Here is a 22764-nt window from a genome sequence, read left to right as displayed (position 1 = left end):
AACAAAACAGTTATAGTTCTAAAATCAAAACCACCCTATCATGTCATAATTAATGAATATGTGCACATCCAGAGCCTTTTAACCGCACGTAAAAGATGAGGTATCCATACTAAAATATGATCATCTAATTCAAGTTAGAAATTTACTTTCACACACCCCCAATGCAGAATCAAAAAAGGTATGAAGAGCTGAATACTGCTCTAAGACACTTTTTAATGTTAAGCTTAGTAAAGCCATGTAAAATATTTGCCATTTCATCTTTATTTCGGCAGACAAAATTGGCTTTTAAGGAAGTCACTTACCAATAAATGGTTCTCCTTCACACACAAACAAAACATCATCATCCCTGGGGAAATCAAAATTTAAAAAGCCACCATCAAAATCCAGAAATCACATTAATTATCTGTTGACTAGAGGAACTATTCCTTAGAATAATGTAGAAGATCCGTTTTGCTATCTATGTGGCCAAGAAGTTGACCAAGTTCCAGTGTTTTTTGTTTAAACCCAGGTTGTTTAAGCCTCTTCCTGCTCCAAAATTCTATGATCTGATGAGAATGGAATGAAGTGAACTAGACACTTGTCTCAAAGAGATAAATCTGCCTAGGGTATGTAAAAACCAAAACCAAAAAAAAACACCAAAATCACTATTGTGGTGGATCACTGATGAGTTAACTCTACTTAACATTCTATTTTATTTAGCAAGTTTTCACCAAAGTAGGTCTCTGTGACGTTTATAAAATTCAAAGTGCTTAACCCCCTGACTTAACTGCCTCTGGATTTAAATTCAAAGAAGATCCTGCACATGAAAGTACTTTTGAAGTGGAAAAAACAAACGAAACCCACTATACAAATTATGTGAATTCAGCTTTCTTATCAATTGAAGAATATACTACTGAAGAATGTTATGTTCAAAGGATATGATTAAAGCTATAGCCAACTCTTCTTCTTTCACTTTAATTCTATAACCCTAAATAATTTATTAGGGTTTTCTGCCACATCATCACCTGTTTTGTGCTTTGGAAATGAAAATAAATTTTCATATTAAATCTAAGAAGAATATAATTGGAAATAACTCTGCTGTAAACACTCACCCACTATACTCACCTAAATGTAAATGAATACCCATAATTCAAAAACCTGGATTATCAGTGTATATCCTCCTTCCCTGCTCCACCCCACCGCAAGATTAGTATAAATGATCAGAGCTTGTACTGTGAACCACAAATTATTAAACAGGTAGATATAATATAAATATATACTATTTCTTGTCCTAGCTCTTTTTTAATTGAAGTATAGTTGACACACAATATTATGTTAGTTTCAAGTGTACAACATAGTGATTTGACAATCAAAGTACATGAAATGATTACCACGGTAAGTCTAGTAACCGTCTGTCACCATACAAAATTATTACAGTGTTACTGACTATATTCTTTGTGCTGCCAATTACATTCCTGTGACTTATCTATTTTATAACTGGAAGTCTGTACCTCTTAAGCCCCTTCACCTATTTCACCCAACCCCGCCAGTCTCCTCCCCTCTGGCAACCACCAGTTTGAGTTCTAAATAGGTAGATATTTTATAGTTCAGAAGGCTTCTGTTATGACCTTCTTCAATTATGACCTATGTTGTAAACATTTTTATTTCTGTAAGACTGTAAATTATATTTCTATAAGACATCACAGGAACACATAGAATTTTTCTTGGAAGCAGAGCCTGTGTTTGTTAAGGAGAAATTTAGGTTGATATAAATCATTCAATTATCCATAGAAACACATAGAAGATGGGAGATAGATACCGAAAAACTAAGAAACTCTTCTAATATATTTGGAATTAAAATCTTTATAAGTCTATAATCTTTTCTACTTGTTCACCATGCCAGTTAACTTTTTAAGACTAATATGAAAATTTGTTTTCCTCTAATTGACAAAAATCAACTATTAAATGTATGACCTGGGTAAGTCATGCTAAACTTCTCAGATGTTTAGTTTCCTCATTTATAAAACAAAGGGACTAGAAGTGTTTAAAGGCAGTATGTTATATTGAAAGGTTATTCTGACCTGGGTTTAAGTGAATATTAAACTTTGTATACTACCATAATTTAGAACATCACTATCTTCACAACATCAATTTTAGAAAACCCACGCAGGGACTTCCCTGGCAGTCCAGTGGCTAAGACTCCACACTTCCAACGCAGGGGGTATGGGTTTGATCCCTGGTCAGGGAACTAAGATCCCACATGCCTTGCAGCCAAAAAAATAAATAAAAAGTCCATGCTTTGCCGATTAAATGAGGTAACTTGGGCAAAGCAAATACAACTTAACTGGCACAGAGTCAGTACTCAGTTTGTGTTCCCATTCCATCTTCTTTGAGCCCCCTCCTGCTCCAAAATTCTATGATACCAAGAGGATGGAATGAGGTGAACTGGACATTGGTTTTAAAATATGCCTGGCATACTTAAAAAAACAAAACCCCAAACAAACAAACAAACCAAAACCACTACTGTGGTGGATCACTGGTGAGTTAACTCTAGTTAAAATGCTATCTTATTTAGCAAGTTTTCACCAAAGTAGGTCTCTGTAAACGCTGATAAAATTCAAAGCATTCTTAGGAAATGAACTGAACAATAAGCAGTAGCATATAAAAGAGATCAATTAAGTTTCTAGTATTAAAAACTCATGTCTTATTAGATCCGTTTCTAGTAACGTAGAGATTCCTCATAGCCATATGTGAACTCTGCAGAAAGACTATGAGTATATTGGAATGTATTCAGGGTTTTCTATCTGATCAATGCATCATAAGTGCAAGTTACTAAAATTCCAAAGAGCAAATTCTAGGCAATCATTTGCCAAAATCCTGCATTCTTAACAGTGATTAAATACTGCTTAAGGGAAACAGCATAGCACCAAGAAGCTGAGGGCACACTGTAGACGGCTTATAAAAAGGTGAAGGTTACCTGATCAAAGCAATATCATCAATCAGTCCACCTTTCCCATTATACACACTGGTGGCTTTTATGCCGAGTTTATTGCTGGCCACAGAAAGCAAATCAGATAAAGTTCCATATACAGCGACCACCTGTAAACACACCAGATTAATTTGAAAACTTACGTAATCAATTTCGTCACTCACAAATTAAAAACCACCATACTATAAACAGGTCTAAAAAATCAGATTATCATATAAAAAGAGATTTTGAGAGGTTCTTAAAAGTTTCTCTTTTTCTTTTATGACTGAAATATTTACTTAGTGCCTAACACTGCTGAAATCCAAGACTAGAGAAATTGTTGCTAAAAACAAACTACAATCTTACAGTATGTTAAACAGTGCTCCAGTTCTGATACAAAAGAGACTTGCACTTGACTTTAGATTCTGGCATTTTCTAGCTGTCAGCTCAAGACAAATTATTTCACCTCTTTATGCTTCTGTGGCTCTAACTGGCAATGAGGAGAACAGTTACACCTGTATCAGAAGGTCGTCACAAGGATGAAATGAGTTAATGCATGATAAGAGCTTCCCAAAGTGCCTGAGACCTATTAAGTCTTTAAGATGTTGCTTTTACATTATTCCTTTCTTACAGGAATGGTTTACTTTTTTAAACAGGAAAAATTTACTGTTTATTATAACATTTACCATGTCAATGACCATATGAACAGTTAACGACTTCCCACCTCATTTAACTTCAATAACTATTTATATACTGTATAAAAGCCAAATTTTGGCTAACATTCTAAGTACAGCGTAGACCTGGGTTACAATGAATTGCTCCGTCCTGCTTTAAATCAGGCAGTCTGACACTTGTGCAACATACATGCAGTTGCTTAGGTAGGGGGTAGAGACTCTGTACATGTAGTGAATTCTTTGCTCCAGCCATAACTGTAACTGTGTATAGTTGTATCATTATCAGTCAGATCTCTGAAAATTATGAATAAAAAAGAGGGTGAGGAGATGAACCTGAAGCAGGAGCAGCCAGCTGACTTCCCACAGGATAATGGATAAAGATGCCATATGAAATGGAACCGGGGCTAGTCCTTTGTTCACTGGTCACTGGAGAACAGCAGACAGTGAATTTTTCGTTAAGTAAATGAACAGTCAAGTGTGGAGCCAGTTGTTTGCCAATAGGAGTGTGTAGTGTTTCAACAGCAGAGTACAGAGATTCCAACTCTTTTTCTCTTGGATCATGACCTGTGAGAAGTGTTGCAAGCTGGGGCATTTTGGGGAAGAGGGGTAGGCAAGCAGAGTTTAAAGGGAACTTCATGGATTATTAAAGATAATGCATGACCCAAGTGCTCATAAACGTGTGAATGGATAAACAAAATGTGGCATATCCATACAATGGAATATCATTCAGCTCTAAAAAAGAATACGATTCTGATACATGCTACAACACGCATGAATCCTGAAAACATTATGCTAAGTGAAATTAGCCAGACATGAAAAAGGACAAATATCATGTGATTCCACTTGTATAGGTACTTAGAACAGGCAAATTCATAGAGATAGAAAGTAGAAGTATAACTGATTCACTATTCACTTTGTTATAAAGCAGAAACTAACACACCATTGTAAAGCAATTATACTCCAATAAAGATGTAAAAAGAAAAAAAGAAAGTAGAAGAAAGGAGGTTATGGGGCAGAAGGGGTAATGGAGAATTACTGCCTAATGGGTACAGAGTTCCTGTTTGGGATGATGAAAAAGTTTTGGAAATGAAAAGTGGTGAGGTTACACACATGAATGTACTTAATGCCAACGAAATGTACACTTAAAATGGCTAAAAGGGTAACTTCTATGTTGTGTATATTTTACCATATGATAAAAAAGATAACAGCACAAAGCACCTGGCAGAGTGTCTTACACCCAGCAGACACTGCCATAAATGACTGAAGCTTGAAGAACATGTCCCCCCGTATTTCCTATCATTTTTCACCTTTGTAACAGAGCCTGGAATTCTAACCATTATTGCAGATACGAGTTCCAGAGGAGAAAGATTTAGAAAATCCTTAGTATAATAGCAACTATGACAAGAATGCTGTTGTTAGAAAGGAGGATCTTCTTACTCTCCCCTCACTGTTCCCAGACTGTAAAAGGTGTTTTGCATTTGCTTTGGTCGCTTGGCTCTTTGCTTCTTGTATAGCTTCACATGGTTTTCTTTCGCCTGACATTATCAGCTCCTTGCCCTAACATTAACTTTCTCCACCCCATTTCTTTTCACTTCTCTCCCTCAAGCATCATAAAATGGTTGGAAATTCTATGTATCTCTCTATATTACGCTCCTGAATTTCAATATTTGAGCATACCACTTTACCTAACTTATTTTTCAAAAATACATCACATTGGGCTTCCCTGGTGGCGCAGTGGTTGAGAGTCCGCCTGCCGATGCAGGGGACACGGGTTTGTGCCCCAGTCCGGGAAGATCCCACATGCCGCGGAGCGGCTGGGACCGTGAGCCATGGCCGCTGAGCCTGTGCGTCCGGAGCCTGTGCTCCGCAACGGGAGAGGCCACAACAGTGAGAGGCCCGCGTACCACAAAAAAAAAAAAACAAAAGAACAAAAAAAACCCCATCAAATTAAACTGTTCTCTACTTCCATTCGATTGACTTGATTTTTCCTGTGGGTCAGTTGTTTCCTAATGAAAATACAGGCCACCTGCCATGTTCGAAAGCCGCGCTGTCCAATTTGGAAGCCACTAGCTACAAGAGGCTATTTAAGTTTTAATGTATTGCTATTAATTAAGTCAGTTCATCAGTTACAACAGTCATGTATGAACTGCTCAACAGCCACAATGGCTAGTGGTTACCATATTGCACAGCGCAGATATGGAGTTATTTCCTTCCTCACAGAGCGTTCTATTAGACACTGCTGCTTCAAAGAGCAGAAGAAAGTCAGGAACAAGGAAACAACTATTTTAATTCTGTTAGGCTTGACCATGTCATAGCAACTCACAGTAACCAAGTGGTAGAGTCCAACTCAAACCCTGTTGTTTTGTATGGAAGGTTGAGTAGTTACCATCTTTCTTTTCTCCCCATTGAAGTCAAATTTGATTATAAGATTAAAAACAAAAAAGCCACACATCACACAGTTTGGCAATTTCAGGGCAATCAAAGTACAACAGGTGTTTCCTTGTAGGCTGTAATACTAAGGAGCACATTCTAGATACAAATTGAGTTCATATTTATTTTATTATTACTTAAATAAGCCCTCACATAGTATTGAACACAATTTATCATTACCTCAAATATTTTCTAACCTGACTTCCTATCTAGACTGTAAAGGTTTAATAATAAATTTTTAATTTGTAAAAAGTGGTTATTCATTCAGTGATTTTAGGTAACCAATAATCCCTTGTAATGCTGATGAGCAGCAATGAAGTACCTCCCTGTACTACCCAAATCTCTAACATCCAGAAAAGACCTGCAGCCAGTTTAAAAAGGATCCTCTTAAGTGTCACAGTGTCTGGTTTATAGCAGGTCTCTGATAAATGTTTCTTGAATATCAGATGAAATTTTCATTGCTTTCAGAGTGTTGAACGAGGACATGCCTTTTCTGTGTGTGAGTCAGTTATATTTGTCTCTTCCACTGACATTAAGTTAAAAAACAAAGTACACAGTAGAAATGCAATTCTAAAGTGATGTTCATATAGTTCATATGAGTATGAAAAGTGGCTATCTTTGGATAGAATTAAGGTTCACTTATGAGCTTTTGTTTTGTCCTCCAGATTTGTTACAATGAACTTCTATTATTTATGCAATAAAGGAAAAAAGTTTTAACTTAGGGTTTCCATAGCTCTAGATACTAGATTTACAAATAAGAATTATTTTAGCAGTTGACAAGTAATCTGGTAATGGAAAATTTTCTTTAAATGAAATAACCAAAGGGCCATCAATTAGAGAAAACAGCACTGAAATTACTGCAAAGAATCTTATAGCATTGAAAATCTGAAAATTTACCTTAAGTTGGGCCAACATACTTGTTTTTCATTTGAAAGGCATTTTTAGCATGTTTTCAACAAGATCACTTTAGCTGACTCTCTTGAGCATACTAACAAATAACTCACAAATAAGACTGCAGACATAATATTTTAAATCTTAATGAGAATATCAGATTTTAAAATGTGATATACCTGTAAAAGATTTTAAGTTTGTGAGAAAGTCTCAAACAGATTGGCACATGTACCCTTCATTAGATATCAACTCTGCTGGGAAAAAGCAACATTGGAAATCTTGTATATCATGGATGTGAGCTCTAACCGTTATTTACTAAGCTGACTTTAGTCCTCAGAGAGGCCAAGCATTTATAAAATGATCACGCTTACAACGGCTATTTGCTTCACGTGTGTTCTACTTCCTAGTGTGGACTTGAAGTTTCCATGCCACTGTGATTATCCATTTTAATAACCTAAGCACTGTACTTAGAATGGAAGCATTCTATGGAATAAACTGAGAAGCATGTCTATTAAAGTTTATGGCCAAAAAATAAATAAATAAAGTTTATGGCCACTATGTTATACTACTATTTAACTTAATTCTTTCTAAATTTCAGATCCCACGACAAGTGAAAGCTATCCACCAATTGGGAAAGTTAAACGGTACACTGTGCCTACCAGGACATATCAGTTTAATGAAGTTTTAATCTGTCTTTAAACACTGTTTTCAAATTGTAATCTATGTTATTCAAATTTAAAAGCTAAAACCTGCACATGTATTTAAAACATGTTTTTAAAAAATGCCCACCATAACTATTACATAATACACAATCAATAAATAATCATTGAATTTATGCAGGCCAATTTACCCAACCGACCCACCAATCACAATAACTAAATGTAGAATCTATTTACTCTGCCTACACTTTTAGTTTATACATTTCAAAAATTAACATTATTTTATTCCTAAAAAAGATGACTACATCAAGAAGACAAATATTAAAATATTTAAAAATTTTAAAGTCTGACAACAGCAAATGTTGAAGAGGATATGTATCAATGAGAGGGTTTATGCAATGCTGGTGAGATATAAATTACCACAATGACTTTCAAAAACAATTTGCCATTATTTTAAAAAATTAAATATTCACATACCTTAATACCCAATAATTACAACTTCCATATATATCCTAGAGCAGTGGTTCTCAAAAGTGGGGTCTCTAGACCAGCACCATTAGGATCACCTGGAAGTAGATTAGAAATTCAAACTCCTAGCCTCACCCCAGACCTAGTGAATCTAAAGCTCTGGGGAATGAGGCCCAGCAATAGTTGCTCAATTCCTCCAGGTGATTCCAACGCATGCTAAAGTTTGCAAACCACTGCCCTAGAAAGATGCTTGCACGTGTGTGCACCAGGATATACAGTAATACTCATGGCAGCACTGGTCAATTTCATGGCAAAATATAAAGAAAATAAACAACCCAACTGTCCACTGACAGGAGAATGGATAAACTGTGATAGTATTTGTGTATACTTTGTATAATTATTATAAAGCAGTGAAAATGACTAAACTATCAGTATGTGTGACAATATAGATGAAATCTTAGAAATATTATACTGAATGAAAAACTCATGTCCAAAAAGACTATGTAGGGCTTCCCTGGTGGCGCAGTGGTTGAGAGTCCGCCTGCCGATGCAGGGGACACGGGTTCGTGCCCCGGTCTGGGAAGATCCCACATGCTGCGGAGCAGCTGGGCCCGTGAGCCATAGCCGCTGAGCCTGCGCGTCTGGAGCCTGTGTTCCACAACGGGAGAGGCCACAACAGTGAGAGGCCCGCGTGCCGCAAAAACAAAACCAAAAAGACTATGTACAATGTGATACCAATTTAGGGTATGATATATCCCAAAGCTGACAAAACATATAGTTTACTTACACATACATACGTGGCAAAACTATTTACTGAAAAAGAATTCATGAAATTGGCTGCCTTCATGGGATATAGGAAAGTAGACAAACACATTAAGTTTTTATAATATGCTATTTCTTGAGCTGTGTGGTAAGTTTACTGATATTCATTATATTATTTTCCTTTTCATTTTATGCATATTAATATTCTTTATTGTATTCTTTTATATGTATCAAATACATTTTAAAAACGTTTAAACTTGAAGAGCAAGTTTCTTATTAATGTTTAGATTTCAATAGACAAAGCTTTACATAGATTTTCACCTTTCTTCAACTCAACACAATGAATTCAACTCTGGAAACTCTGTTAATACCAACAACACATTTCTGACCTAATATCAAAGCCAGAAGAAAACAGGTCTGGGACCAAGACTGTAAACATCAGTACAGAATTAAGATCTATTTCATATCCCACTATATCTGCAGTGCCTGGCATGGTTCCTCCTCAAAGACAGAACTCAGTCTAAGTGTTGACTGAATGAATGAATAAGGTATACAAAAGGCCTAAAACTGGCACAGCACATTATTGAATATTCTCAATTTAAAAAAAAAAAGCAACTTATGTCCAAGATGTACGGAAACTTTGAATTTACATCGGGTTGCTCAAAAGCCACTCACTACATTCAGAGATCTAAGTTCTCATTTCATATTCCTCGATGCCAACTATTACACAGAATGTTAAAAGGAGAACAATGGGAATTCTGAGGCATATGGAGAGAGGATGAAAAGGTTCAAACCCGACTCTTCTGGAGCAACTTAAACAAACTAAAATGTAAAGATCCCCTTTTTTTTAGAAATATGGCCTTCAAATGTTTTTCACTATGTACCCCTTAAGTAAAACGTTTTTGGGCATGGCCTCAAACATTTGTATACTTATTTACTTATTTATAAAGTATATACCACTGTCAGGAAGAATATAATTTCCCAAATGATAAGAGGACTTTTACTGACTCAAGACGATGAGTAAACCAGTAAAAATCCTGTAAATATTTATCATTAAGCTTAGTGAACTCCTGCCAAATTCAAGGTTGACTTTACACATTAAAAGAAAAAGAAAAAAGAAAATCTGAAACTGTCTTTGTGTGCTGGAAAGTACTCTGAAATATCTTGCTAATTGAGATGACCTCATCCTATGATTGGCTAATATCTCAAAGAACGATATACACTTGGGGAGCAATTTACTGTTAATAGCAGTTATTAAATAGGACTTCAAATAGTCTTCTTTAAAATTTGGCACTTTTTGCCCTCTTCTCTGATCTATAAATCCACTGTTTTTTTTTTTTAAAGATTGGCATTTTCATTTATAAATTTGTTTATTTATTTATTTATTGGGTTGTGTTGGATCTTCATTGCTGTGTGCAGGCTTCCTCTAGTTGAAGCGAGCACGGGCTTCTCATTGCGGTGGCTTCTCTTGTTGTGGAGCACGGGCTCTAGGTGCGTGGGCTCAGTAGTTGTGGCGCACGGGCTTAGTTGCTCCGTGGCATGTGGGATCTTCCCCGACCAGGGCTCGAACCCGTGTCCCCTGCATTGGCAGGCAGATTCTTAACCCCTTTGCGCCACCACGGAAGTCCCTGTTTTTTGTTTTTTTTTTTAATCTGAGAGTTTATATTAGAAGTGGCAGCCCTGCCATTTCTCATGGCTTACTTGGGCTTGCCTAGTTAGTATTGTCTTCGATCTGCATCTTATTTGAAGGAATCTTGTCAAGCCACTTGGCATTTTGGTGACGGTTAATTTAGTGAAAACGGTATAATACACATCTTAACCTGGCACATGTAAGCTTCACCATATCACAATATGCCAAAGGGAACCAACCGGTGAAGAAGCAACTGTCAGCTTTTCCCATGTGAACGTCCGGCCTCCTCTCAGAAGACCTGAGACCAGCTGACATTCTCAGTCATTAAAAGCACCTGTGTCGGGCTTCCCTGGTGGCGCAGTGGCTGGGAGTCCGCCTGCTGATGCAGGGGACACGGGTTCATGCCCCGGGCCGGGAAGATCCCACATGCCGCGGAGCGGCTGGGCCCGTGAGCCATGGCCGCTGAGCCTGCACATCCAGAGCCTGTGCTCCGCAATTCCAGATTGGACAAACCAAGTCTTAATATAATTTTATATCTTTAAGTAAAAGATATAAATAAAAGGTGTAATATTTCTTCTTAAACTCTACTGGATCCTCTTGCACGCCCCCTGTGGTGGACCCTCTCACTCTGGAAAGCACTGGAAAGCACTGAAGCCCCCTCTTCAAAACATTTAGTAGTCACACTTATGTTTACTCAATGTACAGAAAAGTCAAAAGTCTATGATGTAGTCCCCTGCTGTGACTCTGTGTCTTCCTAACCCCAAGCTTCAGGGCCCAGGCTGGCAACCACTGAACAAGCTTTAAAGGAGGGAAACTTATTTGAAAAAGACAGGCATTACTCTTATGGCCAGGAAACAAAAACAGAGGCTAGGTAAACAAGGAAATGATGAAAGTGACACAGACATTCCAACCGGTGGATAGGAAACCAAACTCTATCTCCTTGTAGTGCTTTGTTTCAGCTCCATGAAAAATCATGTCAAGATCATGCCAACCCTGACGAAATACAGTGACTATTTATACAGAAAATACATGTTATGTATTATTCTGCTCTCTTTGGTCAAATAAGAGTAATTATAATATTATTTTTTTAATCAGCTTAAGGGAGAGGAGAGGAAACACTGACAAGTTTGGCACAGAATGTTTTCCGGTTAAGTAGCAAGGATTATGGCATGACTTATTTTTAATATTGAATCATACTGGTATTCTCTAGTTTGGGTTTTTATAATCTTTGTAACATAAACACATTTAACTATTTGAGTTTTTTCCAATTCTCTAGCAAAATATTTTTAAAGCAAATAAAATCAAATCCAAAAACCTAACCTAGGGCTTCCCTGGTGGCGCAGTGGTTGGGAGTCCGCCTGCCGATGCAGGGGACACGGGTTCGTGCCGCGGTCCGGGAAGATCCCACATGCCGCGGAGTGGCTGGGCCCGTGAACCATGGCCGCTGAGCCTGAGCGTCTGGAGCCTGTGCTCCGCAACGGGAGAGGCTACAACAGCAAGGCCCGCGTACCGCAAAAAAACAAAACAAAACAAAACAAAACCTAACCTAGTCAAAAGTAAGTAGCTGGGCTTCCCTGGTGGCGCAGTGGTTGAGAGTCCGCCTGCCGATGCAGGGGACGCGGTTTCGTGCCCCGGTCCGGGAGGGTCCCACATGACGCGGGGTGGCTGGGCCCGTGAGCCATCGCCGCTGAGCCTGTGCGTCCGGAGCCTGTGCTCCGCAACAGGAGAGGCCACAGCAGTGCGAGGCCCCCGTACCGCAAAAAAAAAAAAAATCAAGTGAAAAGTAAGTAGCTTTCAGAAAAAAGCCACCTTATTAAAAATATGGCAAGACTAAGCCAGCCAACTTTTGACAAGAACAAAATTCAGTAGTTTCAGAAGAAATAGTTAAATATTTATGGCTGGGTCTAAACATGTTGTCTTCCATGGAATAACAGAAGAGATGTTAAATAAAAGGGTCAATGAGAGATCTACTGCAATTGTAACTTTGGATCTACTAAATCTTTCTTCCCGTAACAATATGTTTTAGATTATGAGTAGTAATCAACAGACAAAACAGGTACAGAAAAAGTTTAAAAGGGTCAGAAATAATGTGAATCTTGGGAAGCCTATTTTGAGGCAGCATTTGTGAAAATTCAAGAACTTGAATTTATTATGCCAGTTCTGTTTTTATATGAGCATTAAATCTCTAAAACCAGAAGAACGCAACATTATAGTCAACACACTACAGTGCGGTTCAAATTTTTACAGCACGTTCACTCAAAACTGCAGAGTAGCTGGAAAGCCATTTTTTTAAACCGTGGCACAATTACGCTATTTAAAAATGTGCAATGTTTCCAAAAGATGCAGGAAACAAACCATTCTGGCTAATGAAACAGGGAGCCCAATCTATCTTCATCTCAGACTCACAAGGCTTAATTATTTCTAAACGTCATTTAGCCACACCATAAACGTCTGCCTTAAACAGTCAAATTTTCCAAAGAAGCCGAACTTTCATGGGTGGGGCAAGAGGCTGAGAAGGAACAGGATTCATGTTGGCTTACTCCAGCGCTGGAAAAATATTTAGCACCACACGCTCAACAAAGGCCTAACACAGCAAAGAGCAATGTCCAATCAATCCATTTTGGTCTATTGTCCTAGTCCTCTACGGAACTAAAATACGGCGAAAGACTAAAGCGAGTACAAAAGTTTGACGGCGGCGGGGCTTGGGGCTCCTAAAGCGGGGGAGGGAGGGGGACCATCAAGAAAATGTCACCAATTTTCCATCCGTCTATTGGCCCTAGGATGGGAGAGTGTTTTACTCATCCACGGAGAGAAAGAGTTGAAATTCTTTTCACCTGATCAACCTTACACGCCTTAGTCGTTACGGCCACTTTCTGGAGCAGACCATTACTCAGCACGAAGGTGGGAACCGGCGCCTTCTGTAGCCAGGGGTGGGGGGCAGCGGGGTCTTGGGGGAAGTGGGAAGAGGAATAGAAGCATCAGGTGACAGCGGCCCTCCCCACGCCCTCCGAGTCCTGTGGTCTCCAGAACCCACACCTGGACTTGGGAACGACTGAGCACAAGTTGACCTGCGCGCTGGTCCCCAGAGCAGCTGGGGAGTCCAAGGGCAGGCTCGGGCTAGGGATCCCGGGGGTGGGGAGGAGGCCGCGGGGACCCGACGTTCGCCTCCTCCTGGACGCCCCCCACCCCGGCGCACGCCCACCTCCCCGCTCCCAGCCCCTCTCCCCAACTTCAGCCCTCAGCCCTGTGCGCCCGCTCCGCACTCCGCTGCCCTCGCCCCCAGCAGCCGGGCCCGCCTCGCCTCCTCCCGACCCCCTTACCTTTCCATTCTTGGGGCTGCCGTTAAGGAACAGGGTCACCCGCCTCATCGCGCTGCCCCCACTGGGTCCTGAGTGAGTCGCCACCCTCCCACCTGGCTCTCCTCCCACCTTTTTCTTTTCCCGCCCTTCCCCTCCCTCCACCCACTCGGACTCTCCTCCCTTCGCCACCTTCCTTCCCTTACAGACACACACACAGACACACACACACACACACACAGACACACACACACAGGCACGCACTCTCCTACCCACACCCCAAGGTTGGCGGGTCCTCCTTCCCACCCCGCCCCTGGGCTCCTCAGTCAGCCTGGGGCCCTTCCCCCACCTCTCCCAGACTGACTCTAAGCTCCGCCAATCAGCGGGCAGCGCCGGCCAAAATTCAGCCAATCATCGCCCTGCACTGGGTGGGCTCTAACTAACCCAGCCCAGGTGGAAGGAGGGAAGAGAGGCTGCAGTCTAGCCGACGGGGAAGGGTTCTCAGCCAATCAGAGCTGAACCTGGAGCCGAACGGCGGCTCAAAGCGTTACTGAGCAGGCGCATAGCCAACACCAGGTAGAGCTTATCTGCATACGGAGGCGGGGCTTGAGGGAAGAGGCAGAGCGGTGGAAGTGATCCACAACCACTCAGAGCCTCCCAACTTTAACCCCTCCCACTCGCTCAACCCACCGAGGAAACGGCTGCGGTCGGGACTGGCTGATTGGGTAAGAGCCAGCCCGTCGTTCTGTCAGGATTGGTTCAATGATTCTTTTCGAAGTTCGCAGCATCCAATCGAAAGGCCGGGGACGGAACCAAACGGCTAACTAGATAATTCCTCCGCGAGGCTCTCACAGAAAATAGTTCCCGGGGACGCAGGTCAGCAGTGGAGCTCACTGGACAGTGTGTCAACTGCGGCTAGCGGTGGTGTTTCTCCGAGCCCACGAAGCCACTCCTGTTCCTGGGAAGGCGAGGTAGAGGTCTGGGAGAGTTCGGTGCGCGCGCGCACACGTGCGAGTGGCGTGGGCGTAGAGATTCTCAGAGTAACGCCGGGACGCCGAGGAGGCGGGGCCGGCGATTTGAATCGGGCGGCGGGCCGCGGCCGGGCGGAGGGGAGGGTATAGGAAACGCCGGCTGTGGGGTCTGGGGGTCGGCGGCCGGGGACCAGGTAGCCCCCCGCGGCTGGCTTGGCGGCCGACAGTTACTTTCTTGAGCGAGCCCATCAGGACCAGAGAGCCGAGGTCTAGAAGGCACGACAGCCACGACACTCATCGGCGGAGTGTTCAAAATAAACCCGAGAGGGAGGTAAGGCAAGTGGCCTGTTTGGGAGTTCCGAGACAGTAGTGGCGCAGAGCTGTTTCTTCGACGTGTTTCTCAGAAGTGTGTTCTACTGGATCACCCGCCTGCTTTTTAAAATGCAGATTTCTGGGGCCCAGCCAGACCTCCTGAATTAGAATTTTTGGGAATCCGCAAAGCCGCTTCTCCAACCGGAGAAGCCTAGATGATTCTGATGTTCGCTAAGGTTGGAAAGCCTTGGCTTTATTGTATGGGATCTGCTTTGTTTCATCCCGAACAGCAGTTTCCTCCATTTCTCTTTAATTTGAGCTCCAAAAGTAGTCTCTTGTCATCCGTTTTCGTGCCAGTATAGGTTGTATTAGAATTCAGTCTTGAAAGAGGATCTCGATCAAATCACATTAATTTTGGAGGTGGGGTTATTTTTCTTTTTTCACTCTTCTCTCTTTTTTAGATGGATGATAGTTCAAAAGACAGCAAGCCCCTTGAAACCAAGGAGTCTGCTATTAATAACGCTGGTATGTAGTGACCTGTTGTTTCTTTGTGAAATTTAATGTTTAGGTGTTTATCTTGATAATGATGTTTAGACCCTACATGTTGTCTGTTTCAGAAGATACCTCTTTCATTTTGGGAAATGGGAAGCTTGTAACTCCTCACAAGCCTGCAGCTGAAGTGACTCCTAATCGTTGCATGTCAGATGCTTTTCAATCACCTTTGAACTTTTCCACAGTAACTGTGGAGCAATTGGGAATTACACCTGAAAGTTTTGTAAAGAACTCTTCAGGTAAGAGATGTTCTTCTTCTATTGCAGTGCCTTTAAAAGTTGAAAAATTAAACTCTATTTTGTTCACTTACCCTGTCTATCTTACTACTTTATCTAAATTGATTGACTCTCAGACTTGCTGGATCAGGGAGATCAGGGTCCCAGGGCACCCAGCATGGTACTGTTCCTAAGTCACAGCTGCGCTCCAGGCCCAAACTGGAAAAGGACATGTGTGCGAGTCACTCTTTGACCCGACACACGGGATACAGGAGTGTGTATGTGAAAATAGTAATACATTTTATGGTCATGTATGGTAAAAATGAGAGAAAGTTGAAGGACAATTAAGAAAATATGACATTGAAAGACTGGGGCATACCTCTTTCAAAATCTCAAACAGAAAAGTGACTCAGGCTAATCTCCTTTATGGAGTAGAAATGAAATTCACCTGTGAAGTCTGATTTAGCTGAAGAAACAAATAATGGGAATGGAATTAGAGAATAGAATTTAGAAATGGAGGGTAATGGGGGACTTGAAAATCAGGGGGCACTAGCCTAGTAATACCTGATGGAGACAAGACCGAAGTGGATGCCAACCTGTGTTCCCTTCTCAAGAACATCATTCTTAGACCTTTAAAAAGCTAAACTGGTTGGAATTCAGGGTAGTGTGCTGAAGGTAGACAGGTATCTAAGAGAAACAAATTATTGTGAACAATTGAGGACATGAGAGTGTGTGCCTGGGAGGAGATCGTCCTTGGGGATCAGAAAAAGAGAAATTTTTAGTCCAAAGCAATCCATTACCAACTCTGTGCAGGAAATAAGAAACAAAAATGACACCTGTTAATTCAAATGTATTCATGCATTTGTTCCACAACTTTTTGATAAACGCCTGCTATGTGCTAAGCACCGCTCCAGGGCATGGCATAAATCAGTAGACAAAGGTACCTACCCATCTGATAATGTGTGCACAATTTTGCCTGTACTTTTCCATTTAGATCCCTGTACGATGCGTTCATCATATTCTCTCTCAGGCTGGTGGATCATGGGTATTCAGGGCATGATTACTGATTGCCTTGTTGTGTTCCAACTTACAAAAGAGTTTTTATTATAGGAAAGTCATCATCCTACCTTAAAAAATCCAGACGACGCTCTACAGTTGGTGTTCGGGGCTCTCCGGAAACAAACCATCTAATTCGTTTCATTGCCCAGCAGCGGAATTTAAAGAATGCTTCTTTGACCAAGAATTCCCCTTATCAGGTATGGTTTTCTTTTTTAAGTTCCGTCATGAATTCTTCTAGGAGTATGTTTTGCTCTGTTAGAAAGCTTTTGTACAGTGTTGGTACTCTCCAGTGCCCCTCATCTGTTTTGGATCTGGAGAGAGAATATTTTCTCTGTCTTACAGAGATTGTGTGCTTAGTTTAAATGTTGATGTTGAGCATGGATCTATTAAAGGTTATGAGATCCTGGATAGAAATGGTGTTCTGGAGGCGCTTTCTGTTTTATTTTAAACATTTTTGTCTAGTTCATGTCTGTTTTTCTCTAATGAGGTGAGGCAGTGTTTTCCGACCTTTTTGTTTTAATATTTTGTCTGTAAGTGTCTAATACTTTTGTGACTACTGTGTGTTGACATGTAGGGGCAAGAGTTCCCCACACCCCCACCAAAATGTATTTGGGATAACCTTGTGGAAAGGAGCGAAGTGTTTGTTGATGGGGAAGTATTTAGATATTTTTGCAGATTTTTATCAGAATAATACATGCTTCTAAAAAAGTCAAATAGTACAAGACTTGCTATGAAAGACAGTCCCGGGCTTGCCCTTCTTTGGCTCGTTTGGCTCTTTTGGTATGGGCCTTCCTATTTTAAAAGGTACTTTTATTGCCACTTCTTTATTTTTCGTTTTAGACCCTGTGTATACATGAGGCTGTTTAGTGCAGTGCAGGGCTTCTCAGAAATTATCTGCAGATTCCTGGGAATACCTGAGTCCCATCCAAGAGGTCCATGAGGTCAAACTATTTGTTGAAACAGCACTAAGGTGTTATTTGCCCTTTTTCACTGTGTTGATGTTTGCACTCATGGTGTAAGAGCAGTGGTGGTTAAAACTGATGGCATCAAGCAATCATTTTACCTTCAACCCTGTTCATCGCTTACAGAAAACAATAATAAGGCCAGTTTCACTTAACATCCTTGATGAAGCAATAAAAATTACACATTTTATTAATTTTCAACCCTGGAATATTGTGTGTGATGAAATGGGAAGTAGACACCAGGCATTTCCAAAGTATATACCGAAGTGTGGTGAATGTTTCCAGAAAAGTTATGGATATGATTGTTTGAGCTGTGAGTTGAACTAGCCACTTTTTCACGGAACATCGTGTTTATTTGAAAGAATGACTGACAGACATGGTTAGTCAGACTTGGGAACGTGGCTGGCTTTTTCTCAGAAATGAACAGTGAACCTGCCACTTCAAGGAAAGCCAGATATTTCTTACCAATGAAAAAATTCGAGTTTTTGAGAGAAAATTAGAATTTTGGAAAACTTGTATTCACGACTGTGATCTTACTTGACAGCTTCCCAGTGGCTGCACTTTTCTGATGGATCAGTGGGGATATTAATGTGACGTTTGGATATTGCACAGTAAAATATGTTAACATTTGGAAGATACACATAACTGAGTGAACCAGTATTTTCTACACGACCAGTACATGCAAATTATACCCTCAAGTTGCAGGATAGGCCCATGGATTTTAACATAACAGAATATGAAAAGTTCATTGATAAGATTTCATATTTGACATTGCAACTAACGTTTAAGAAATCTTCATTGAATTTTGTGTTGCATTAAAGGATATCCACAATTCTGGAAAAGCTGTTGAAATATTCTTGATAGATATAACGAACGTGAACTAAGAGAATTCGGTGTGCTCAGTAATTCTTTAGGGTGTAAAAACTTATTGAGAACTGTGTTAGAGTATATGGGAACATGGCCTGTGGAGTTGTATTGTTGGCGTTTGATTCTAGGCTTTATTATTAGTTAATTGTGACTTTTGGCAAATTACTTGAATTTTCTGTTCCAGTTTCCTCATGTATAAAACAGGGGTGATAATAGTAGCAAGGGTTTTATGAGGTTGAATAAATTAATAGATATGAAGTACTTACAACTGTGCCTGGAACATGGTATGTTTTATGCTATCATTGTTGTTATTTCTGTGAAAAATGAGGATTTTGCTCTCACATCTCCTAGCCATAGCTGTCCTGACACTTTCCTCTTCCTGCCTTCCTACCAGTACAACCAGTTACAATTTGTGTTTAAATTAGGGTTTAGTATGTATTATCTAACCCTATAGATATTTTTCATGAATTGCCATATGGTGTGTTAGGGCCATATTTCCTTTCTTGCATGATTTTTGTTTTTCCTGTGATTAATAAGTACTTTTTTTTTTTTTGGTTTAGTCTTTTAATTTATCATGATGGACTATCTTTCACTGTGCATTGTTGAGGACATTATAGTTTTGTTGAAGTTTTCTTCCATATTTCATGGGGTCTCATTTTGCTACCTAATTATTTTAGGTTCTGGCTCATTCTCAAATCTTTCTTCAGATGCCTGTGATCCTTGACTCTGTTCACATTTGAAGGTGCGACACTTTAAAAACTGACTGGGAGCTAACTGTGTGTGGTCTGGCTCTGTTGGCTAGTGGATTTCCATGTAGGACAGCAGGGCCACTTTTTCAGTGAAGGAACTCCCAAATATTAGAATCCTGTGGGTACTTTCTCTTTGGCAGATCTGTTTTCTTTGAGGGAATTCCTGGGGATGTAAACCTGAGCCCTAGAACCGTGGAAGGCAAATGGTAGAAAGTGGCTGGAAGGCATTGAGAAGACTTAGACAAACTGTTTTCAGTACAGGGCCTCCTATCCTTAGCTGTTTAGATCTCATAGAGTCCTAAAACATAAAGGTTCCCTCCAAAACATAAAGGTTCTTTGCTATTTGTGGAGAGATCTGTAGGTTCAAGTGCTACTGATACAGCTTCAACATTGCCCTGGACCCTTGTTTCAGACATATTGAATATCTGATGCTTTAGATAACCTGAGCCTTTCTGGGGGTCTCTAGCAAGTCCGCTTGTTTCCTGTTACGAGACCACCCTAAGGAGCCCCTGTCAGTTTCAGCTTTCTCTGGACTAAGTCAGTTTTTGTTTGGTGACATTCCATATCTGCTGTTGATTTTTCTCTTTTTTTTTTCTTAAGGATATACATACACATACGTACATAAACACATCCCCACACATATCATATGACTGTACTTATTAAAAGAATTGCTGGAATATATAGTTGTAGTATCTAGCATTGAGATATTCAAGAATGAAAACAAGAGTAGTGGAGGAAGGATGAGGGATATATATATTGCAAAATGATCACTGCACATAGTTACAAATTCTTTTTTCCCTGTGATGAGAACTGTTAAGATCTACTCTTTTAGCAACTTTCAAATATGCAATACAGTATTATTAATTATAGTCACCATGCTGTACATTATATCCATGACTTATTTATTTTATAACTGAAAGTTTATACCTCTTGACCCCCTTCACCTATTTTTTACACACTCCCAACAACCAGCCACCAATCTCTTCTCTGTATTTATGAGCTTGTTTGACTTTTTTGTTTTCTTTTGTGTGTTTTGTCTTCGATTCCACAGATAAGTGAGATCATATGGTATTTGTCTTTCTCTGACTGACTGACTTAGCGTAAGGCCCTTGAAGTCCAACATGTTGTTGCAAATGGCAAGGTTTCGTTCTTATGGCCAAATAATATTCCATTGTGTGTACACCACAATTTCTTTATCCATTCATTCATCAAGCGACAATTAGGTTGTTTCCGTATCTTGGCTGTTGTAAATAATACTGTGTTGAACATGGGCGTACATATATCTTTTTGAGTTACTGTTTTCCTTTGATTAAGCACCCAGAAATAGAGTTTCTGGATCATATAGTACTTCTTAATTTTTTGAGGAACCTCCATACCGTTCTCCATAGTGGCTGCACCAATTTGCATTCTGACCAACAGTGCACAAGGGTTCCCTTTTCTCCACATCTTCACCAACACTTGTTCTCTCTTGTGTTTTCAGTAATAGCCGTTCTGACAGGTATGAGGTGATATGTCATTGCGGTTTTGATTTGCATTTTCCAGCTGATTAGTAATGCTGAGCACCTTTTCATGTACCTGTTGACCATCTGTATGTCTTTGGAAAAATGCATATTCAGATCCTCTGCCCATTTTTTTTTTTTTTTCTTGTACGTGGGCCTCACTGCCGTGGCCTCTCCCGTTGCGGAGCACAGGCTCCGGACGCGCAGGCTCAGTGTCCATGGCTCACGGGCCCAGCCGCTCCGCGGCATGTGGGATCTTCCCGGACCGGGGCGTGAACTCGCGTCCCCCGCATCGGCAGGTGGACTCCCAACAACTGCGCCACCAGGGAAGCCCCTCTGCCCATTTTTTAATCAGATTTGTTTTCTGCTGTTGAGTTGAAATGAGTTCTTTTTATATTTTGGACATTAACCCCTTATCAGACATATGATTTGCAAATTTCGTCCCGTTTGGTAGGTTGCCTTTTCATTTTGTTGATGATTCTCTGCTGTGCAGAAGCTTTTTAGTTTGATATAGTCCCACTTGTTCGTTCTTGCTTTTGGTGCCTTTGCTTTTGGTGTCAAATCCAAAAAATCATCACCAAGACTTATGTCAAGTTGCTTATCACCTGTTTTCATCTAGGAGTTTTACAGTTTCAGGTCTTATGTTCAAATCTTTAATCCATTTTGTGTATGGTGTAAGATAAGTGGTCCAGTTTCATTCTTTTTTGTGTCTGTTCAGTTTTCCCAACACCGTTTATAGAAGAGACTGTCCTTTTCTCATTGTATAGGCATACCCCCTTTTATTGTGCTTTGCATTTTTTAAAATAAATTTATTTATTTATTTTTGGCCGCATTGGGTCTTCATTTCTGCGTGCGGGCTTTCTCTAGTTGGGGCAGGCGGGGGCCGCTCTTCGCTGCGGTGCGTGGGCCTCTCACTGCAGCGGCCTCTCTTGTTGTGGAGCACGGGCTCTAGGCGCACGGGCTTCAGTAGTTGTGGTCTGCAGGCTCTAGAGCGCAGGCTCAGCAGTTGTGGCACAAGGGCTTAGTTGCTCCACGGCATGTGGGATCTTCCCGGACCAGGGCTCGAACCCGTGTCCCCTGCATTGGCAGGCGGATTCTTAACTACTGCACCACCAGGGAAGACCTCCTTTTTTTTTTTTTTTTTTTTTAACAAATTGAAGGTTTGTGGCTGCCCTGCGTCAAGCAAGTCTACTGGCACCATTTTTCCAACAGTATTTGCTCACTTTGTATCTCAGTGTCACATTTTGGTAATTCTTGCAATATTTCAAACTTTTTCATTATTATCTTATTATATCATATCATTACTATTAAGGTGATCAGTGATATTTGATATTACTATTGTAGTTATTTTAGGGCGCCACGAACTGCACCCATATAAGATGGCGAACTTAATTGATAAATGCTGTGTGTGTGTGTGTGTGTGTGTGTGTGTGTGTGAGTGTGTGTGTGTATTCAAACTGCTCCACCACCTGCCATTCCCCCATCTCTCTCTCTCTCTCTCTCTCCTTAGGCCTTCCTATTCCCTGAGAATAACACTATTGAAATTAGGCCTCTAACTGTTCAAGTGAAAGGAAGAGTTGCACATCTCTCACTTTAAATCAAAAGCAAGAAATTATTAAGCTTAGTGGGGAAGGCATGTCAAAAGCTGAGATAGGCTGAAAGCTAGGCCTCTTGGCCAGTTAGCCAAGTTGTGAATGCAAAGGAAAAGCTCTCGAATGAAATTAAAAGTTCTACGCTAGTGAACACACGAATGATGAGAGAGCAAAACATTCTTATTGCAGATATGGAGAAAGTTTTAGTGGTCTGGATAGAAGATCAAAC

At 40.6% G+C, this 22764-nt stretch overlaps 2 protein-coding genes across 2 annotated transcripts in view; one reads left to right on the top strand and one right to left on the bottom strand.

The window, feature by feature from the left end:
* KCTD9 (potassium channel tetramerization domain containing 9) overlaps positions 1-13965 on the bottom strand; it is a 54183-nt gene extending 40218 nt beyond the window's left edge. The window contains exons 1-3 of the mRNA XM_065879310.1: positions 13782-13965; positions 2957-3078; positions 303-346 (exon numbers count right to left, since the gene is read on the bottom strand). Coding sequence (XP_065735382.1) covers positions 303-346; positions 2957-3078; positions 13782-13829 — 214 coding nt within the window. The 5' untranslated portion in view covers positions 13830-13965. The remainder of the gene's footprint in view (positions 1-302; positions 347-2956; positions 3079-13781) is intronic.
* A 1536-nt stretch (positions 13966-15501) lies between these two features.
* Positions 15502-22764, top strand: part of CDCA2 (cell division cycle associated 2) — a 50004-nt gene continuing 42741 nt past the window's right edge. Inside the window, exons 1-3 of the mRNA XM_065879356.1 lie at positions 15502-15565; positions 15658-15831; positions 16918-17063. Of these exons, the coding sequence (XP_065735428.1) occupies positions 15502-15565; positions 15658-15831; positions 16918-17063 (384 nt within the window). The remainder of the gene's footprint in view (positions 15566-15657; positions 15832-16917; positions 17064-22764) is intronic.

This window comes from Phocoena phocoena, chromosome 6 (assembly GCF_963924675.1).
Source record: "Phocoena phocoena chromosome 6, mPhoPho1.1, whole genome shotgun sequence".
NCBI classification, from domain to species: Eukaryota; Metazoa; Chordata; class Mammalia; order Artiodactyla; family Phocoenidae; genus Phocoena; species Phocoena phocoena.
Note: the sequence above shows the minus strand (reverse complement) of the source record. Positions and strands in the feature narration are given on the sequence as shown.